The sequence below is a fragment of the Corvus hawaiiensis genome, chromosome 2 (genome assembly GCF_020740725.1).
Source record: "Corvus hawaiiensis isolate bCorHaw1 chromosome 2, bCorHaw1.pri.cur, whole genome shotgun sequence".
Lineage (NCBI taxonomy): Eukaryota > Metazoa > Chordata > Aves > Passeriformes > Corvidae > Corvus > Corvus hawaiiensis.
Window position 1 is genome coordinate 38024514 of NC_063214.1, and position 22960 is coordinate 38047473.

Sequence of the window (22960 nt, forward strand, 5' to 3'; positions counted from 1 at the left end):
AAAACCAGCTGGTGCCCCGGGGGTAAGCCGGCTTCTTTTGATGAGGGGAAAAAAGGACCCTGCATTTCCAGAATCCTGCTTCCAGGCAGGATGAACCCTTCCCAGTCAGATTTACAGGTGTGCAGTGATAATCACATGGACCAAGTGAGCTTAATGGACCATTTAGAGCTTAATTATCATTGTCATTAGAGCTGTCATAAAGCCTGTTTCTGCAACTTAGAGGTCTCTTTTTGTCCTATCTCCAGCAGACAGTTATTTGTTCCCTTTTCTTAACAGCGTTCTACACATTTAAAGACATCACGTCTCTGCTCACTCTCCTCTGAAGTTCAGTTGGTGTGATTTAGAAGTTTACAGTATTCCAGGACACAAAGCATCATATTTGGACCAAGGGACCAGGCTACATCCCTGCTCCAGGAAGAGGTTGCAATAACTACCACAGGAGCATCTCTCCTCAGCACAGCCAGCAGCCACACACACCAACCCTATGGACTGACACCTACCACCCTGATCCATTTTGTATTTTGGTTCCTCTGGACTGTCTCTAATTAAACAGCATTTTTAAGGCTGATATCTAGAACAGGGCAAGCTCACAACTACAGTTCCAACCTTAATAAAAGAATCAAAAGTATTATTCACATCTGAAAAAGTGCATGAAGCCTGAGTGTTAACATGGGAAGAAGTGTTTGCAGCCAACAGCTCCTGCACTGCTAATTATTTCTACTTACACTAAGGGTGAATTCTGACTCCCAAGTATCCCCACTGCAAGAATAACATGCTAGGATTGTGACATTGCTTTCTGACTATTAGAGCTTCTGTCTTGCTCCCAGCAAGTTAAAAATACACACAATAACTAGTAGAGTTAGAATAAAACATCAAATGCATACTGAAACACACAACTTTATTTCCAATCCCACAAACGTACCAGCCACACAGACCCATTACTGAAAGGAAGAGACTCACACTCAAATATATGCTTAGTTTTATTTATAACATTTAAGAAATATTAACATCTCAGGATATCTGGTTTACCATCTAAGTCCAGTCATAAGCAACAAAAAAGAAAATGTTAACCACGTTTCAAATGAGCATTCTTACATTCACTCCCCCCTGTAATGTAAAGAAAATGCAGCTTTATTAAATTTGTGTTTGACTAATGGAAAAAAAAGTCATTAAAAATGTCTTAACTACCAGGCATCCTGGTTTGTTAATTTTTTTTTGTTGGCACTTGTGTTCACCACAATCAAGCACTCCGGTTGGTTTGTTAAATGTTCCCCTTCTACCCAGAACTGTCTTTTTGTGAGTTTTTTTGAGGATTTTTTATTATTTTGTTGTTGTAATTGGTTTTTTTAACATCTGGATATGTAAGTCTGTTCAAACAACTTTAAAAAGACAAGGAATCTAGGCCTGTCTGAGAAGCTCCTTCCCTTGATAACCCACCTATGGGATAACTGAAGGAAGAGACTTGCTTTCATTTTTCTGAATCTTATTAAGCAAAAATTCATTTTAATTAATTTTAAACTGAAAAAGGTACAGAAACACTGTCTTTATTTGATGGTGTGCATAAACATTACACTCCATATATAGCAAAAATATCTTTTATTTATAATTTACATTTCAACAAGTCAAAATTTTACATTTTTACATATACCATTAAATTTTCACGCATCTACAGAACTTTCACACAATGACACCTGAAACTGTGCAGGCAGTAAGAAATTTCAAATACAAAAATGTATTTATTAACCAAACAGCAGTTGAGGCCCTGCCTCAGTTGGACATTTTTATTCATATAAAAAGTATTTGCCTTCCAGAATTAGCACAGCAGCTCTTCTGTAAAAAAAAAAAAAAAAAATCATACCGCAGTTTATTTAAACAGACTCCTCAGGTTCTGTTTTGATTTCTGTAGATGCAGGTGTGCTCTCTTCTGCACAGGCTGGAGGCGTGTCCTCAGGTTCTTCTTTGATTTTAGGTGAGTCACAGGACTCTTCTGTTTCTTGTTTAACAATGTCCAACATTATATTTAGTGGATTTTCTGAAGGAGTCTTGCTGGGAGACGGTGTGCAATCGAATGATGATGTCTGCAAAGTCGAAGTCAAGGTAGCATTAGCACACTAAAATAACCATTTTTAGCTTCTTATTCCTTTTGCCCTTTTTCAAAATGCAAACATGTTGATGGTCAGGCACTCAAAATCCAAACTTTCTACTTTGTCAAACTTCTAAGAAAACGAATTTAATTTTTTAAATAGCATTACTTTTTTCCCATTTCCTTTGAAAAGGTATCACCAAGCAGTGATGAAATGCTTAACACATTACCATGAACTGTTCCCTGCTCTCTGCCCTCGGAGCAGTTGTAACTCCCAAAGCATTAAAAATGTCACACACACCAACACCCATCTACTCTATTGTTACAAATTCCTAAGATTACACATTACTCCACAATAAATCCATCAAACCATGGCTTTGCTTTATGGCACACAAGCTGTCACGGTACATCATAACCAGAACTGCATCTCAGCTAATTCTGTATTATAAACTTGCCATGCCCAAGGCCTCCAAGTCTTAGGCAAGAGAAAAATGGGCAGCACATTCTGAACGCATCTGCTCCCTGCAAAGTCAAGAGACCAAGCAAACAAACTGAAAGCAAAATACTTCAAAAAATATGAAGGATCCACTTACATTTTGGTAATCTTCATAACAAGATGGATGGTAAATCTGAAAAAAAGTTGTTATACATTTAAGTATGTAAAAATAAACTACAGCAGGATCACTGATAATGAACTGAACAGTGTCAATTACACAAGATCACACAATTCATCTAGAAAAACTATGACCTGAGCAGGATAAGTATGGTGTCAAATACACCTGAGACAAGATGTTGTGATGTTTATTTAGGAAACATGATCATACAGAGGGCTGGTAAGTGCTGTGAGTTAGAGAAGCCTGGTGAGTGCTGGGAATTACCTGTGCACAGCTGCATACAGAAATAATTCAACTGATACCTACACCCATACACAGAGTGATCCATTTTTCTTTGAACACTGCAGTGTAAGGGAGAGCTAGTGAGCCCATAACAATGAGACCAGGATTTCAGGCACTTCCAAAGGCAGAGATATTTATATATTTGGAAGCCAGGAAAACTGCAACAGAAATCCTTCAGGAGAAAAAGAGCACTTGCCAGCTCCCCCTGGTGGTTTTTTTTTTCTGTAATTCTTCAGGAGTTTTACTACGAATCAGTATCACACATAAAGAAGATCAGATTACCTTTTCATCTACCCTGATAGCATTCTTCAGGTGCCACTCTTCCTCTTCCTCATCCCAATACTGTTCAAATTGTTCTTGGCAAATTTCGCAGCTCTGAAATGTTATTGTAGTAACAGAGATAAATGTTGTTATTGCAACTTACTGAACACATGAAACTCAAGAACCTAGTAAGAGTCAAATAAGGCTCTTTTAAATTAAGTATGTTAAGCCTAGAACATGATCTTTTCTCCACACTTTAAAAATCACTTTAATAATTAGTAAACCTTAATTAAAAATTGAGTATGGTTTGCAGACAGAGAAAGGATCACCCTCTAGCCCTGAATACTCTTTGTCACTTGAGAAAGGTAAGCTTTGTCCTTTTAGGTAGTTAAGTCTGCAAAGCACCTTGTAACAACGTAATGCTGTCTTACTCTCATGTAAGACAATCCATTACAGCGATTTAACTGATTTTATTTATGGAATTACCTTCATTCTTCCCCCTTAACCTGCAATTTCCAGTCAAAAAAGGCAGAACTTTCAGATGGAGTACTAAAGTTTTTAGTAATTCTGTGAAAAGTTATCAACTCAGAGACCAAAGCACAAAAGGTACTTTTTAAAATGTAAAAAAGGCCTTTGTGGTTTCATAGCTAGTTTCTTAGAGACTTAGCACGTAAACTAAAGTGTAATTCTAACAACATTTGTTGTACACCAATTCATCTACCAAAATACAGTTCTACTGGTTACTTTCAGATTGTACTATTTCTTTCTTCTAATGCCTATCTGCTACCAAAAAAGAAATTTTTGTGTTTGAAAGTACCAAAAACCCAGTAAACCCTGTAGTTGTTTGAATGACAAATAACCATCAAAGGACAGATCGCTTACTCTACTTACTCTATGTAAACATTCAGCAAATTAAGACACTTTGCCTATTTCAGTTTTGCTAAAACCACAGAATGCCAATGGGCGTAGACTTTTAACTACAGGTGGTTTGTACTATTCTCTGCCCCGAGAAGCAACCACTACATACACAAATCACCTATGGAGGGGCTGCACAAAGGCCCAAGTACAAGATTCCAGTCTACATATAATAACAAGAATACAGTACTGATGCCATGATGATTTTTTGCCTTTTCTTTTATACCCCTGTTATACCTTTTTATAACTTCTGTATTCTTAGTGCTTTTCGCCTACATTCTTGGACTTGTTTGTCAAGCTGAGAGACTAAACATTTTAGAAGCTTCGTAGTTAGGGATCAGTGTGCCCAGACTTCAAGGTCCTCTCCAGAACACATTCTGTAAGCTAAGATAGAACCATCCAGGGGAAGGCTCCTTGGAGAGGGGGGGCTCATTTGAGCCTCTCATTGGGGAATCTTTGATAGATATGCTAATTAGTAAGACCTATAATGTTATACCAGATCTTTTGGGGGTGTGCACCGTGGTGTGCTTGGAGGTGCATTTGACCTGGACGTAGTGCACCTAAGGTGCACTAATATATACCAAATAAATACCAAAGTAAAATCCCTTTTCCCCTTCTAACCATGTTTGACTCTTGATTTTAAGACCAAGAAAAGGCCTTTGAGTGACTAGATTCTTGCTATCTGGGCTGATTAAACTAGATTCTTGTTATCTGGCAAGCTGAAACTTACCTCAACCGCTCCAGCTGGTCCAGCTGGGACACTCTGAAACTCCTTCTCTTTCGCAGCTTCCTGTGTCTTCAACACAACCTCTTCGTGAGCTTTTTCAAAGAACTGGCTTTTAGCACGCTCCTCTAGATCTGCTATTTCTTCAAATTCAATCCAGTCCTGAGGAAGAAGTTTTCATTCTCACTCAGACATCCCCAAGTATCGTATTTAATAAATCTTACTTTGTTAAAACTGAAATACTCCTCACATGCAGCATTACACAACAGTGTACTCTCACTTCAGAAACTCTTTTTCCAAAAAGATTGCTATCCTTCAAATTCCATTTTCAGTGGAATGAAAACAGTGCAATAAGCAGCTTTAAACTGTTTATTGTTCATCATACAACTGCCTTTTGTATCCTGACACACATTTCCAGACTACTTGAAGTATCTAAGACGTCATTGTTTATCACAACCAACTCCTGTGATGATGCAAATTTCAGCTGCAATCCTACAGCACATGCAAGAGTAAAACACAGAATCCAGCCTGTAATTTATCAACACAAATACTGCATTACTTACTGTTAAACTGTAGTACCATCTCCTGTGTGTAATTTTTCTGCTAACATCTTTTTCTGTCCGGTTCTGGCGGTAATGCCAATCTAAATGATCTGCATAGACATCTGTCTGTGAAGTAGTGAACCTCATTCCACAGGAGTAACACTGAATTCCAGTGTACAGTCGATTTATAACACTATCATAACGCCTACAAAAAGAGATAAAAAAATATCTTAACACTTCTTTAAAAAGCAACAGTAAGAAGTTTCTCAGCAAGTTGCTCCATTTGCCTACAATAGCAGGGGAAAAGCATGCATCTGCTCCAAGTTAAAAGTACACTATATGACTACATTCATCCTGATTTTCATAGCACAATCAACTTAAACATTCAAAAATCAATGGGCTCTTATTAATGATTCATGAGAAATATGTTAGTGTTGTGTCTCATTCCTATTAACTTTTCTCACCTAATAATGCACAAATTGCAATGCCTTCATTTGGCCCAGCTTCACAAGCTACCACCGAAGTCATAAAATTAAATCATAGAACGGTTTGGGTTGCAATGGACTGTAAAGACCATCTAGTTCCAACTCCCCTGCCATGGTTGCTCAGGGCCCCATCCAGTCTGGCACTGAACACTTCCAGGGATGGGGCATCCATAGCTTCTCTGGGCAACCTGTGCTGGTGCCTCATCAACCTCTCAGTAAATTTCTTCCTACGATCTACAATAAATTTGTTCTTTAGCGTAAGGTCATTTGCCTTTATCCCTGTCCTATCACTACATGGCCTTGTGAAAAGTCCCTCTCCAGCCTCTCTTGTAGGCCTCTGGGTACTGGAAGGCTACACTAAAGCCTCCCTGGAGCCCTCCCCTCTCCAGGCTGAACCACCCCAACTCTCTCAGGCTGTCTCCACAGCAGAGGTGCTCCAGCCCTCTCATCATCTTTGTGGCCCCCTCTGGACTCACTCCCAACAGGTTCATGTCCTTCTTCTGTTGGGGCCCCAGAGCAGCACTACAGGGGGGGGTCTCACCAGAGCAGAGGGGGATAATCACCTTCCTTGACCTCCTTGTCACTTGGCTTTTGATGCAGCCCAGGCCTGGGCTTCACTCCCTGTCACAACCCCAGTGCTTAAGTAACAACGCGCACCTTTGCATAAAGCTAAGTTTTCCCATGTTAATTTTCTTTTTCCTTTCTCAAGTTCAACAAGGCTGACATCAAACAATGCACTCACTGGTTTAACCTCCTCTGAATCACAAAGTGACAGGTAATCTTTCAAAAGCTTCTAACTGTCTTGGATGAACTATCTAGCTACTGCCTTGTTGTTATTCCTACTGTAAACCCATTCTACTATACATACTGTCTAAGTTCTTCAACTATGAAGTTAGTGAGGTCTGGAACATTCTGATCTTCATTCTGATCATCATCTTCTTCTTCAGCAGTCGGCTGGGATGATGTTTCATTTGCTTCTAGAAACCATAAAGATATTATTTTACCAAAATTTCAGTACATCATCAGAAAGAAATTATGTGCTCCTGAAAGTTATTTTTTTCAAATATCAGTAATACAATCTAACTACGGTAAAACACAAGTGCACAACAGCTAAGTCAGTCATCCTCTAACACCATTAAAAAGAAGCATAAAAGAAACTAAGCCAGAATTTCAATTGAGGAAAACAGTATTTCACCTCAGTGTTTGGCATCAAAATTCAGCCTTCATAGACACAGAAATATTTCAGAAGATGAAAAGACCCTGATTATAATTAAGAACAAGTTATGAAAGCACAGCACCAAAGACAAAGACTTCTCTGGATAGCTGAACTGTAAATTAAACAAGATACTAAGAATTTACTCAACCATATGCATTAAATTCCTTCCCAAAAATGAAGTTCTGTTTAAAAAAAAAACATACAGGAGTTCACAAAAATTTGTACACTCAGATTTACACTTGAGCTGTGGATAAATTGGATAGTTAGAACATAATGAATCTACATACGTGCTGAAGTGGAATCAGTTTTAGACAATTTGAGGATCCCTGTTTTCAGCAGTTTAGCAAACAATTCATTCACATCAACCTGTCCAAGGTGGTTATCAGGATAAGAATGGGGAAGGGCTCCTGGGGAAGAACACAGACATTCAAGGTGACAAAAGGTTAGCATTAGATATCTACTTCACTTTTATCAGTATATTTCACAACACAGTTTTCCTGTTGCCTCCCATTTCTTTCATTTTTTGTTTCTAATTATTTACCAACTCTCTGCTTTATCTATTGTTTGGCTAATTTTTTCCCTTGCAACAGGGAATCTTCGTAACAAGACTTTCCCTTCCTTCATAATATATTCTGATGTGCTATCTAAGCTGGCTGCCCACACACAGCTCTCTGCTGGATGGTGGTTACTGAAAAGCAGTATTGTCCTGGATTCACACTTACATATTTCACCACAATCAATCTACTTCATCACCTAGTTTAACCTTTTATGTTTTTGAAGTTTTTCATTATTAACCACTCATACACTGGAAATGTTTGCACACCCCAGCAAAGCAAACTAGACCTACAGACTGGCGCCTTCCAGAAAAACAGATCAAAATTATCTTTTGGCTTTTTAGCACAACTTTATACCAAAACTCGTGGTTAATGAAAACTAACAAAAGCCTTCAATGTTTGGGAGAAGCTCCTAAAGAGATGAAGGTGCTACAGAAACCACATCTACAGCCACCTCACTGAGGAAGCTTCCTGTAATCCACACAGACCTAGTAAATCAGGACATTAAAAAAAGATCATTTTTGTGGCCACCACCAAACGAACAATCCAAAAGAAATAAAAGGAATTCTATTGTTACAAACCTGCAGGGTTCTGGACAAAACTTCCAGGATTTGGCAAATACTGCTGACCTTGGCCATAAGGTCCTGGTTGAGCAGACATGAGAGAAACCTGTGAAAGTAAACATGTAAGTATTCTTTGTATAACAACATGATTATAAACTTACTTTTCACATTTTATTATTAACTTCTAGTTGTTTATCAGTAATTTCACATATATTAAACTCCTTCCAGGAGTGAACCATGTCAGTTTGATATTGAGAAGGATCACAAATTACTATACGATCTTCCCCCCATTTTCATTTTCCACTAGGAAAATTCAGAATACATCCTTATTTTGCCTAATATTAAAAAACAAACAAACCAACCCCACCACACCACCTTCAACACCTTTCCTTCTACTTAGCAATCACGTTTTCCAAACACAGTACTTCCTTTTAAATTGCTCCTGTTCACCAAAAGAGAGCTCCTCAAGAAATTCAAGGAACCCATAAATGTCTACTAACAAATGCCACAATTAACTCTTATCTAAGAACTGAACCAGCATTCACTATAGACACACATCTTGAAAGCAAGACTTTTCAGCACATCAGCTACAATAAGCTGTAGGTAGAAAAACAGTCATTTTAACACACTTGTAATAAAAATGTTTGGGTTTTTTTTCTAACTGGCTGCTTTCTGGATTTAGACACTGTTTAAAGCTTTATCCCATTAGAGGTCTGCAAGACACATTACCTGCTTTTGTACAATCTATTAACTCTTCACATTCAATTTTTATCCCCCAAATGAAAAATACATTTTAAAATCACTAATCATTTTCCCCCCCATTTCAACAGAGCATTTCCAAGAGGCAACAGCAAAGACAACTGAACTGACAAAGCAAGATGGTGCTGAGAGAATTTTAAAAGACAACACCACCTTTGAGCAAGAAAGTTCAACAATAGTCCCATCTTTCTCAATTCTCCCAGGTTATGGGTATCTCTTTAAAATTGGCTTGTCACCACTACTAACAGCTGCAAAAAGATAACAATTATTTTGGTCAAGTCTCACTTCACACCTCTTAGAAAAATTAATCATGTATACTTCACTTATTTACATTATCTTTCACACTTTATATAGAATTCACTTTTGTTGAAATTTAATGAAAATACCAAAGGCTTCCGATTACCTGGTTTTGTGCTCATGTTAAAAATAATGATTTCACAGATGTATTCTGAACTATGAAATGATTGCTAAGATCCACCATTTTGTCTAATTCTTAACAAAAAATAGCACTGCATGTTCTTAAATTATCTACTGACTTTTTTAGCTTGAAACCAACTCTCAGCCTGCCAACTCTTCAGAAAAACATTCCATTTTTACAGGAAGAAAAACTGCTAATTCTCTGTACAAAAACACTACTGAAAGCAAACTATTCGATGCAATCATCTCTTACCTGATTACTTCCCATTGGCATATTACTGAAATTTCCATACTGAGGACCCTGAAGACCTTTTTCTTCAAAGTAATGTCCAGCTGCTCTCAGTGGGAAGTTCTGTCCTCCTGGGCCAGCTGGCCCATTGAAATTTGGTCCAGGTGAACCATCAAATATATCAGGTCTCTGGAACTGCATTCCATGAGCTGGTCCATTGTAGCCCTGGCCAGGATGTTCAACAAAAGGACCACCTTGTCCATATGGTGACATTTCTAGTCTTGAGGCAGGATGGTTAGCTACATTTTCAAAACGTGCACCCTGAAGGCCAAGGGGCAAGTCAAACCTAGAAGCTGGCTGGTGAGGTCCATCAAATCTTTGAGGTATGGCTGTTTCAAATCTTGCTTGTGCCTGTTGGCCAGGTGCCAACCTTGGACCAGGCTGTCCATGAATTCCATCAAATCTTTGCAGGAGAGACAGCTGTCCAGGCTGACCATCAAATCCAGCTCCATGACAGCCATCAAATCTCGGACCAGCCCGACCAAGAGGACCATCAAATCTAAGTCCACCAGCTCCCTGGTGTACTGGTCCATCAATCAGCCTAGGACCTAGACCTGGCTGACCACGTGGTCCTTCCAATCTCAGCCCACCACCTGATGGTCCGTGTGGCCCCTCAAACCTGAGCCCACCACTTGACGGTCCATGTGGCCCCATGGGCTGACCATGTGGCCCCTCAAATCTGAGGCCACCTCCAGGTTGTCCATGGGGCCCCAATGGCTGTAAATGTGGCCCCTCAAACCTGAGGCCACCCCCTGGTTGACCATGAGGCCCCAAGGGCTGACCATGGGGTCCCTCAAACCTGAGACCACCCCCTGGTTGACCCCGAGGCCCCATAGGTTGACCATGAGGTCCCTCAAACCTGAGACCACCTGAAGGCTGACCATGAGGACCCTCAAACCTGAGACCAACTCCAGGTCCTTCAAATCTAGGACCACCTACAGGCTGCCCTGCAGGCCCCTCAAACCGCAAAGGCCCAAGAGGTCCCTCAAACCGTAGTGGACCTCCTCCACCAACCTGGCCTGGAGGTCCTTCAAACCTCAGGGCCCCTGCCAGCTGCCCTGGTGGCCCATCAAATCTTAGGGCTCCAGCTCCCCCTGCTCCTGCCATTGGTCCATCAAACTGAGATGCACCTGCCCCCACCAAAGGCCCCTCAAATCTCATAGCAGCCTGTCCAGCTGGCCCATCAATTCTGGAACTTGAACCAGCAGCAGGACCATCAACAAAAGGACTTCCTTGTCCATCTACTCCAACCCTTGCAGCAGTCGGTCTAGGTGAGCCATCAAACAGAGGTCTGTCTTCCATCAGTGCGCTTATCCTCTGCTTTGCTTCAATACCTCCAAATCTTGATCCTGGACTTTCTGGAAATGGTGCTTTCTCTGGATCTTCATACCTAGCTCTTTTGAAACGTTCACTGAATGGTGACCTTGGTTCCTCTCGAACACCTAAAAAAACCAGAACAAATCACATAACCACTCACTAATACACTGTCGATTGCTTAAGAGATATAAAGTAAAATCACATACCAGCTTGCCCAAGAAGCTGTCTTTCTTCACGATTATCAAACCTACAGAGTGCATCTCCATCTATTTTCTGGAACTCTGCTGTACTTTTCCCCTGTTGTCTGAGAGCATCTCTAAATTCATCCGATTCTCCCCAGCTGTCGTAAGGATCAGAACCTCTTGCTCCTTTAGTAGCACGCTGGTCTTCAAGTCTTCGTCGACTCTCAAGAGGTGACAGGTTTTCGGCAAAAGGTCTTGTAGTGCCACTTACAGGAGAATGTCTCCTTGATCTTTCTGCAAATGCTTCTTTTCTGTCAAACTGTACCCCACGCTTGGCTTTTGCCTGCTCACATTCTATTCCAGAAAGCAATGCATCAGGTATATGATAATCCAAAATATCCTCGGGATCCAACAGATCAAGCCTTGACAATGAATGCTGAACTTGTGTCCTTTTTAGTTTAGCTTTATGTTCATAATATGTTAATTCTGCATCCGACAGAAGAGGTTTCTTTTTTAAACCACATTTTTCCTCTGTAGGGCTATCCCAGACATTACATCTGTGCTTTCCTTCCTGATACTGGAACAGCTGTCGGATCTGATGAGCTACCATGAGGAACTCATCCTGTGTTATTTCACCAGATGTTAAGCGGTCATTAGCCTGTAACATAAAGTTAAAGTTAGACTTCCAAAAAGAGAAGAAAAAACCCCATACCTGGGACATTTCTACGAAGGCAGATTTATTAGTATTACCTTCTTAAGTAATTCTCTTTTACTTGCAGATGTCAATTCTTTGGGAATCTGTAAATTGGCATCCACACTTAACCGGTGCTGCTGCTTTGGTGCTCGGGGTGATAAAATTCCTTTACTAGCAGGCCAGTTTTCCCGGTGTCTTTGGTGAGGGGATTTAACAAGTGCTTGGTGTTCATCATTCTGCTGTGAGCTGAAAACAAGAATATATGTGCAACACAGATTATTTCGTTACTCAGGACATAATGGTTCCTACTAGAACTGATCATGGCAAAACATCACTATCACCTTAGAATCTAAGTATGCATCATCTCTGTATTTCACTGGTAGAAACAAGTTAAACCTATCAATTTTAACAATCTGAACACTGCCTCCCTAAGTGAACTACACTGAAGCCAAGAGGAGAATTTCCACTGACTTGACACAGAAGTTGTTTAAAAGATAGTAACTTACTTTTTACTTTCTTCCCAACCAGATTTCCACCTCTTGCCTGATTTGGATCCTTGCCAGTTTTCTGCGTTCTCCTTTGGATCTGGAGAAGCTTTTGCAGAATGCTGGGTGGCTGTCTCTTGGGGTCTTTCTTCTTGGGCTTTTTTCAATCTCCTTGGATCACGCACCTCTTGTTTAACATTTCTCTTATTAGAATTTCTTTCATCTCTAGCTGCTTGCGTGCCTTCTTCAACATGAGACTGCTTAGGGCCTATCTGACGTATCTTTCCAATTTTAGGAGTTGATGAAGTAGGAGATAAACTCCGAAGTCTTCTTTTAGGTGATCTCCTCTCTCGTCTTTTTGGAGAATGTGTAGATGGTGATCTTGCCTTAGGAGAGCGTGATCGTGACCGTTTTCTACTACTTGATCTTCCTTGTTTTCCACCCTGTTTTTCTGACTCCTCTGTAGTCGTGTCTTGTTTCTGAACAGCACCGTTAATCACTTTATTTCTGCTCCCCACTGGTCTATGTTCACATGTCTTATGCTCCTCCTTTTCCTTCTTCTCTGTACTTCTCCTCTTTTCTTTGACCTCCTCTTCCTTCCCCTCTGACTTATCTTGAAGATGTCTTTTCAGTCTTGGATCCCGCTTACTGATGTCAGAAACCTTAGTGCTTTCACATTCCTGACTTTTACTATCTTTAGTATCAGGCAGCTTATTTTTCAAAGGGGATGGCGATTTAGATTTTGCTTTGGACTGTTCAACTTCTTTCTTCTGGGTTTTTTCACTTGCTTTTGATTTTTCTGACCTTGTTGAGTTCTGTTTTTCAACCTGTGCTGTTTTGTTCGCCTTGGTCTCAGACTGACTGGTTACACTTGCTGAAAATTCTTTCCTATGAGATTGATCCTTAGCATGAGAAGAATGTTGGCCCATCCTATTAAGCCGAGGATCCCTGTTTACTATTTTGATATCATGAAGTGGAGGACTTGGGGATGGTTTGTTTTTTTCAGATTGCACAGCAGTCTGATGAGGTGGCTTTACTGTCATATGAGGTGTGGGAGAAATGTGTTGCTTGGAAGGTGCTGGAACTGAAGCTATACTAGATGATCCGTGCTGAACACTAAGAGATACAGCCTGAAATTGGAAAAAACACAGCATTAATCTGTATGCCACAACTCCTGCCGAGAGGTGCTAATATTCTGTCTCAAAAACAAAATTGTAATAGCCATGTCTTGAAAGTTACGAGCTTCAGCCATTTAAGTGAAATTGACCCATTCATTGCAAATTACAAGCACTAAAATAATGCAGTACCATTACAAAAGATCAAATTCAAATACTATGCAAGATCAGTACATGAAGTCAATATTGTAAAATATGTAACTTTGGCACACATTCCAATTACAGGGCTAGCTTTCCTATGTATTCCACATGGTCTAGGCAACTCAGCTGCCAAGTATCCTATTTTCACAGTTCAAAGATGCTTTATTTTGTATTGTCAACTGCCAACACAGCAAGACTTCCAACTACTGCCGTAAAGCCCAACAGCAGCATCCAAACAAGAAACCGAATTTGTTTACAATCAATCAGGCTCCCTTGCTCCTTAGGAACAAACATATTTGAAATAGCCCAGCTCGCTGTCAGCTGCAAGAGGTGAAAGATGAAGATCACAGTCAGGTATCGTTCTGAAGGGAAATTAAAACCAAACCACAAGATGTTTGTTTGGTTTTTTTACCTTTAAGTGTAATATTTAGGGTTTTATGGTAACAAAAACTGTTCAGGAACCCCAGATCACCCTGCATTATTGCTCTAGTAGTCCTAAAATAGCTACACTTGCCTAACATGAGGAAAAACCAATGTACTGTACTTACCAGTACAGCCAAGTACTCTCCAAAAGAGACACCCAACTATGAAAGTTTTATCAACTATCCTACTCACCAACTGTGCTTTAGTCTGTTCCAGCTCCAGCTCTAGTTTTTTTTGCTGAAGTTCTAACAACTGCTTTTGCTTTGCAAGCAATTGCTGCCTTATCAGTTGCTCCTGTGTCAAATTCTTTTGTATTTCAGGAACAGCTGGAGGAGTAGAGGCACCAGAAGTAACAGCAGAGGTAGGTGCATTAGATTCCTCTGGCTAAAAACAAAATAGAGAAAAGTTACACTTAAAAACCTAATGAAATCAATTAAATCCATCTCCTTTCAATGTTATCATGATCCAGTATTGGGACTTAGTTTGTACAGGAGTTATAAACTGCAATTTTTTTGCCCCACTACGTGTTGCCTGCTTTGACAGGTGTAGGTCATTTAATATAAATTCCTCAATGTTCCAAAACCTAGAATGCAATTTTTAAATAAAAAATCCAAACTCTCAAAATATTCTGAATTTATAAATTTCTCTTACCTGTTTACAAACGTCAGATACTTCATTCTTAATATTCTAAATTGTCAAAAAGCAGCATACAAACAATGAAAACTACACGTATTACCATCTGTTCTTACAGAAGGCAGAAAAACTTACCGATTTATTTAAAAACTTAGGATTCACATGGATGCTAGAAGTATTCACATTTGGGGGCAGAGGTTTAATTGGCCAGGCAGGATCTAATGAGTTGACTCTGACATCAAGTGCATATAGTTTCTTCAAAGGAAAAATATCATCCCATGTGGAGCGTAATTTAAATAAACTTTTCCTAGTATTTTCATCCACCTAAAACAATAAAACAATTCTATGGCTTGTTAAGTTAATATAGAACAATTTCTTAAACTTTTCTGTAGAACTTAAGATTTCATTTATTTCCTATTTCTATCTTGCCATTTTAACATACTGAACTTGCTACGCAAAATTTATAAGCAGTGCAGACCACACATCTCTCGCAACAGGATCAGTAACAGAAATTCAAATGTGGAATTGTTGTTTCAAGGCCATTTGAAGATTTTATTGTGTATTACCATGCTCTGAGAATTTTCTTTCAACTTTTCCATTAGCAAAATTCTCATTTTACTGGCCCAACTTCTGTGGAAAAAAATACAGTAACAAAAGTATTGAAAGGCAACAGCCTCTGAGACAATACTTTATTCAAGTGTTTGTGCTGGAGTGTAACAATGACAAACAAATCAAGAAAAAACAAACTCTGAACAGAAAAAAACGTGTTTTGCTCAGCTATTTAGTCACTGAAGGATTTTTTCCCAACAGATGCAATAAAAGGAGTATTAGCTAAAATGAAGTCAATTATTATTTCAGTTCAGCTGCAGAATGAGACCCATCTATGTATGAGTCACAGATCAAGCGTACTTGCAAGACCAGAGGCCCATTTTACCCCTTTACAAACAATTGGTTTGGATTATCTCATGGCAGCTAAATTAGAAATTTACAATAAAGTAAAATTTAGTTCATCTCGTAAGATGAGTGGCTCAATTAAACAATAAAAAAAAAAACCAGTAGAGTACAAAATACATGCAGCTGTCCTAATGACAAAATCCCAATTCAATCATTAAATATTGCCCACATAGATGATTTCTGCTGCCATTTTAAAATGTTACAGCTAGACACAGAATATTCCGGAAGGTTTGGAGGTTCTGTTTTTTTAAGAGCAGGAGCTTCAATACAAGTAATTCATACTTAGTAATTAAGGGATGCCTCTATACAATTTTCTATGAGAGGGTTCACTGAAGTTCACTGCAAAAATGTACAGAAATGACTGAGCAAACAGTTCTGACTTCAAGTGTCTAAAGACACCTTAGTGACCATTTACTGATAAAACCAAATTTGTAACAATGCCTGTGCTGGAATTCTACTCACATCTTTTAACATGACCAACTAAGCTATTAGAAATGACTGCCACTTTACACATTTAGTTAGTACATTAATAGTTCTAGTTAGCTTTGTAGCAAGTTAACATATAAAACTCTGAAGATTAGTTATTACCCAGAGCTTCATTCAGCTGCAACCTTAAATGCAACTCAGTAGAAGAGCACTCACAATTTAACACCAAAAAAACAAGTAAATCTATCTCTATCTGCTCTATACACAAGAGTTAAGTCTTCTACAGTCATGAGAACAATCTATTCCTTATTTCATCATGCACATCTGAAAACCATATACAAAGTGTACTGGGATTTCAGATCCTCACTGATATGTAATGATAAATATGCAAAAGCTTTATTCATCTCATTCTTATGAAATGCCACTTTCTTATACAGAAAACAACAGAAGTTAACCCTTCTTTTCTGATCCAACTTAAACCCATTTAAGTCCACCCTTTCAAAACCTGGACTTTGATAAGCTTTTCTCACTGAGGAATATGCCCAATTACTTCACTGGGCTTCAAGATTAAAAGCCAGAATTAAAAGATACAGCAGCAGCTTTCAATGCTGAAGAAAATTAAAACACCTATTTCTAATATAGTCACTCATTTTAGAGTCCTTCCCCCACATAGTCACAGCATTTTTTTCAGCTGACACACCACCAAGAGAGAACCAGGTGCCAGTGCTACTCACTCTTGGAGTTTAAGCACTCATTCTGCACAATGTGAATTATGTAAATCAAACAAATCTGACTACAGGAGAGAGAGGCTTTGAGAAATCCACAAGAAACCAACTCTCAGTCTACTCGTGGCATAAGGACTATTAACTATCTTAAAAACAAACCAAGGATTCATAATTAATTGGTCTATACATTACAAGAAGTCCATCCAGCTAAGCCATCAATAATCAAAATACTGTTAGTAAAATCTTGCCTGGACAGGAAAGCTACTGACATTTACACACCAAATTAAGTAATACTTTGCATCTTTCAGCTCACTCACATGCTTGATAGCAGAAGGAATAATCTTCCATAGTATGGATACCAAGATTTATAAAAACCAATCAATTTGTGTAGTTCACCACCCAAGAAAACCCAAACCTGAAAGCACGTACTTATTTTACCAGGAACAAATTTTGCTTAGAATACAGTACTTTTCCGAAAGTGTATATACCTTTTCAAATACACAAATAAATGTTGCAACTAGGTTTTTAGTAAATGCAGTGAGATACTCTCTTCCCACATTCTTGACAATGGAATCCATTAGGTACATAACGGGTAGCTTCTCTGATGCAGGAGCCTGGAGTAATAAGAAGAAACTGAGAAGTTTAGTACAACAAAAACATACTTTAACCTTTTCAAATAAAGGGATTACCAATCCCAGAAATACAGACCTCTCTTTCTGGTTGCCACTATAAATACCGAGGGATTTGGCTTGGGATTTTGTTTATACAAAAACTTAATCTGAAAAATGGACACTCAGTTCAAAGTATAATGCAGTGGGTCTATCACAAAAAAAAAAAAAAAAAAAAAAAAAAAAAAAAAAAAAAAGGAACACCTTAGGTTAATTTGTTTGTGTATCAAAGCTTTGGAAAAAGGGGGGGAAAAAAAGAGGAAAAAAGAAGCCCACGAGACAGTATTGCCACTAGTGTACCGAGTGTAACCTTTCCCTTGAGAAAGTAATTTAGCAGGAAACCATCGTCAGCACTTCAAGGAACTTCTAAAAATCGTTTGTAATTCAAACTTCCTGGATGCATTTTTCTGGATTTCACAGAACACAAATTAGACTTCTGGCAAATAGCCCAAGTCAGTGAACTTCTGTAGCTGTAAATTATATGTTGATTATCACAGTCTTTTGTAAATTACACAGAGATTAGGTTGCAATTATTTCACTGTAATCCAAATGGATAGAGCAAGGAGTCCCACTCTCTTGGCACTTGTAGATGGCGATGGTTCTGATTTCCAGAGTGCATGCAAAAACGCAGTCAGAACAGAGTTCAAAATCCAATCAAAACTCAATCATCTGGTAGACTGGGTAAATGCACAGACAAGCTCAGGAACTGCAACCGCCATTTTCATAGAAGGTTGTCTTCAAACTCTGGATACAGCTTTGCTACAGGAGGCTTGTTTTTTGTTGTTTGGTTTTGGTTGGGGTTTTTTTAAATCCTTTTTTCAAAACTCATAGCAAGTTTGTGCTATAAAAGTGTAGTGACCCTGGACTGCTACAACAACTTCCAATTTAGAAAAAAGCAGTACTGGACCAATAAAAGTAATTTTAATGCCTGCCAGTGGCTTTCACAAAGCAGAAGGCACAGCAAAGTTCCAAAAAACATCAGCAAGTACACAGACTTGTTGAAGAGGACATGAAAGACAACACAAGCACTGTGTGTTGACCATGATCCCCTTGGAAGAGCATCCACTTGTAATACTTTAAGCTCCATTCACCATCTGGTAAACTGGGGATAAAAGCAGAATAACTTCACTCACTGCTCATTTTAAAGAGAATAGGCTACTAGGTTAATTAATGACACCTTACTTTGCAGGCCCATTATCCAGACAAGTGTGTGAAGTGCTATTGCTTCACCATTTTAAATTAAATTCCTTCCCCTTTATGGTGGTTCACAGAAGGGCACCCACTCAACAGTATTTTTACATGGGCAATCAGAATGTTTCCTCACCCTTAAATGTGTATTAATTTACCGTGACCTGAAACTTATTATTGAAGAGGGCAGAACTCCTTGTTAGTTGGGGGCAGAAAGGTAGAGGGAGGGATGTCACTGCCTTCAAAGATACGGGTAAAAAGGTAGAAACAGGCAGGTGATGCATTTTGTACATAAAAAGACAAAAAAACCAGCTAAGTTAGCTAAAACTAATTGCAGCACATTAGAAGCCAATCTTACACCGTGACAGAATACTGAACTGTAAACAACCCAATGTGCAAGTGTTAGAAAAAAGCATCGTTTAAGTCCCAAGACATAAAAGACTGTGGACCTGCAGCTATTTAAAATGTCTGTGGAATACTGGCTTCTTCTTTGAAGCAGCCTGCACAATGGCACATTAAAAACACTCCAGTTCTGGGTGCCTTCCTTTATAGAAAAATGACAGCGCACCATTTCTGACTTTTAGTCAGCTGTTAGGGACACAAAGAGCTGTCCCAGAAGTACCTATGCCCAAGAGCTATTCCCCAAGTTATATTCTTCCATTTCACCAATGTAGGAAAGTAGCTCACTATACTCAGCTAAGCCGGAAGTTTGAGATGCAGGGGAACCATTAGTAGCAGAAGCACTGTAAAAAAGTTTAACTTCATTTTCATCATGCATCAGACTGTTACAGCAATCATACATGGAAACACCATAACCTAGGTAAGGAAGCCTACTTCCAACTATGGAGCACAATTAGCAGCTGAGCAGCATACCCTGCTTCAAATATAAGCTATTCAGGTGTTGCATTTTAAGAAACGTGACTTAAATATGGTTGGAATATTTAAGTCTTCTGTTCTGAAAGTGTTTATTATGTCAAGGTATCTAGCACGTATTTCAATAACCACAAAAGGGAATCCCAGACCGGAATGCATTTTGTTTTCAGGAGGTCTCTGCAATATCCCCAAGCAAGAAAGATGCCCGCACGACACTAATCAAAAGGCAGGGAGGCGCCGCATAATCACCAGAACGCAGAACACTAACTCTGAGCTCATCAGCATAATATTAAAGACTTCTTTACAAAACTCCCACTGTTCCTTCAAATAACGTAGGAAAGCTATTGTTGGAAATGTGTGGCTCTTTTTTATTAGTTTCCTAGAAGATTCAAGTTTAAAATGGTATCTGGCAATTGAACCCCAAGTCACAAACTTGTGAAAAAAATTGTTTAAAAAAAAAAAAAAAGCAACTTTGTATACAAAATGGGTCTTGGAAACAAATTCTGCACTATACAATGGTAAATAAAAAGACAAATACATATTTCACACTTTTTATTTACAAATTTTATAATACCAGTCACACATTTCAGAACCATTTATTAAATTGTAAAGCAGACCACTCAAGTTTTACACTAAACAAACTGTCTCCAGGCAACACTTTTTAAAAGTGGCTTAGTAAAGGAGATCACTTTCCCAGAAACAACTAAAAACTTGCCTTGAATAAACTACAGTCATAAACAGTAACTAGGCAAAACTAACCATTGATACAGGTTTTAAGACATCTTTTGAAAAAAACCCCACACTTCAGGGCAGGTTCTAAATCACCCAGAAATGAAAAAAAAAAAAAAAAAAATTGACAGCATTGTTATTCATCACAAATCATTTTTTATACATCCACTGCCCTTTAGGAGATATAATGGTGAGAGCTATTAGATTATGAGGTCACCTCCCCAAGGAATGGCAAAACTCAGCCACTGGCAGCATTTAAAACTAGACTGGAAGAGGTCTGTGGCACACTAAAAAGACATCCCTGCATTGATAGAAAGATAGATTAAGCATCTTAAAAGATCGTTCCCACCCCCATCATTAGATAGTACAATTCTCACCATTATAAACCACGATTAAAGCCAAAGGAAAAAAGCCTTTTAACACCTGAGATCAGAGGGAGCAAGGGAAACAACGGGGGAGGGGTGGCTGGCACGAATACGGGGCGGGATGGGGGACTGAAAGAAGAACCCTTTTCTTCTAAAATGCTCGCTAAAAAGGTGCTGCAAACCCCCATGCATGTGCAGTGGCTGACTGATGTCAGCAACTGCCTGGGCTGGGCTCAGAGGGAGCCTCCTCTTTCCCTTTTTATATCATGTGCCTTTCAGACGCCATGTTAGATCCTACAGGCTGCTGCAGTTTCTACAGTCAGGGACAATTTCTTCTTCCACATCCTCAACCAATAAACTTCTCTAGCCAAAATAAATACGCACACAACGCTAGTGCTACTCGGGGCACAGATCTCCTGAAATCCAAACAGATTATCCCAAACCCATAGAATTTTCTCTAATGAGGCAGAGCAAAACAACCCCCATCACCACCACACACACTTCTCTAACCGAAGGAGATGATCACCTTTCACCCACAAACTTTTTTACGATATAAGGGAGCCCCCACCCCTCAGTTAATCTCTCACAGGGTCCGCACTGGGGAAATAGCTTTAACTAATACTTAAAAGTCACTATAATTAGCCTTTCAGAGGCGGACAATTTGCGTTCTAGAAACTTAACCTTATTTTCCTTTTAGACTATCCCCCCAAGAAAACCCCAACTCTCCACGAGATCTCCCCACTCAGGTCCTCTCTAATGACTGCACTGCCCACCTACTGTCGAAATCGCCTAAATCCAAGGGTTTACACACCAGATTCGGACACCGAATCCTGGCTCCGTGTCGGGGGAAAACCCCGTTCCAAGGGCGAGGAAGTGCAGCTGCCCAGTCACTGCCGGGCCGCCATGTTGTGCCTGCTATTTACGCGGGGCTCACAGCGCGAGCCACGCTGCCCTCCTCCCTCAGCTCCTCCTGGGGCGAGTCCCAAACCCTTCCCTACTCCCAACAGGGTGGTCTGGGGGTTGCTCCCCTCCCTCGAGTCCCCTGCTCCCTATGTGGTGGGAGGGTAGAAGTAGCAGCAGCAGCCTGAAGCTTCGCGATGCAAGTAGGAGCCCCCGCCCGCCGCCTCGCCCCGTTGCTCCCTGATCCCAGCTGAGACACGTTTCCCTCCTCCGCCTGTTTCCCCCACGGCGACCCCCAGCCTCCTAGACCCCCGTCCTCCCCAAACTCCGTCCAAATCCTGCTCTTTCTTTTCGCCCCTCGCTACCAACATCCCCCCGCCGGCACTACCTCCTAAACCCCCTCGCCGCCCCACCCCACCCGCGCCTCTCTCTCTCTCTCTCTCGCCCATTTCCCGGGCCTCAGGCCCTCTCGTCCCCCGGCTCCGCTGTGTCCCCCTGACCCGCCTCCACCGCTCGGCTCCCCCCGCGCCTCTCCTGCGGGCCCCCAGGCCGCCCTACCCCGCTGCCCCGGCCGGTCCCCCCAGCAGTATAGGTAGGAGTAGTAGTCGGTGGAATATAAAAACCTTGGCGATTTGCGCCTCGATCAGGGAGACGATGTCCTTGGCGAAGGGCACGTTCTCCTCGGCCAGGATGGTCAGCATGTTGATGTGCGGCTTGCTGTTGAACGTCAGGTCCTCCAGCGAAGACTGGTAGTCGCGGCACGCGTCCTCCCGGGCCTCGCTGCTGCCAGCGCTGCTCTCCGGGGCCGACATGCTGCTCCGACCAGGACCCGACCCACCGACCGACAGCCCCCTCCCCGCGATCCCCCGCCGCCGCCGCCGAGCAATGCCGATGCCGCCCCCCCGCCGCTGCCGCTGGGCTCGTCTACCGCATCCTCCACGCTGCGGCTCCCGCTGGCTGCGCTGCCGGTGCCGCCGCTCCTCGGGCCGCCGCCGGCTCAGTCTCCGCGCTCACAAAATGGCGGCGGCGGGCACGGCTCGCGAACCGCTTCCCGCAGCCGTTGCGTCATGTGAAATTGTGCTCGGGAGAGGGGCCGGCGCTTTGGAGAGCCCCTTTTGTCCGCCGGGCGCGCCCTGATTGGCTGGCTCCCCGCCTGCGCGGCTCGCCATTGGCTCGCCCGTCACCACAGCGGCCTGCGATTGGCTGGCACCGCCCTTCCTCCTCGCTGACGGGCTCCTGCGCCCAAGACCCGCTCTCGCACGCGCGTCCCGACTCGCCATTGGCCACATCTCCCGTCCCGCCCGCCGCTCCCTCCCGCCTTCCCGCGCTGCCCCGCGCGCTGATTGGTGCCGGCGCAGCCCCGCCTCGCTCCGGGCCC

General features: G+C 41.1%; 1 protein-coding gene across 1 annotated transcript; it reads right to left on the reverse strand.

Moving 5' to 3' along the window:
- Positions 1 to 967: 967 nt before the first annotated feature.
- On the reverse strand, positions 968 to 22671 carry PCF11 (PCF11 cleavage and polyadenylation factor subunit). Its single transcript, XM_048294488.1, has 16 exons — positions 22206 to 22671; positions 17348 to 17473; positions 14890 to 15078; positions 14314 to 14505; positions 12404 to 13512; positions 11954 to 12143; positions 11228 to 11861; positions 9669 to 11146; positions 8258 to 8345; positions 7410 to 7529; positions 6775 to 6883; positions 5443 to 5626; positions 4886 to 5041; positions 3262 to 3354; positions 2677 to 2712; positions 968 to 2078 (listed from the first exon to the last, which is right to left on the reverse strand). The coding sequence occupies exons 1-16, from the start codon at positions 22392 to 22394 to the stop codon at positions 1869 to 1871; spliced, it is 5103 nt and encodes a 1700-aa protein (XP_048150445.1). The 5' UTR covers positions 22395 to 22671; the 3' UTR covers positions 968 to 1868.
- Between the last annotated feature and the right edge of the window lie 289 nt (positions 22672 to 22960).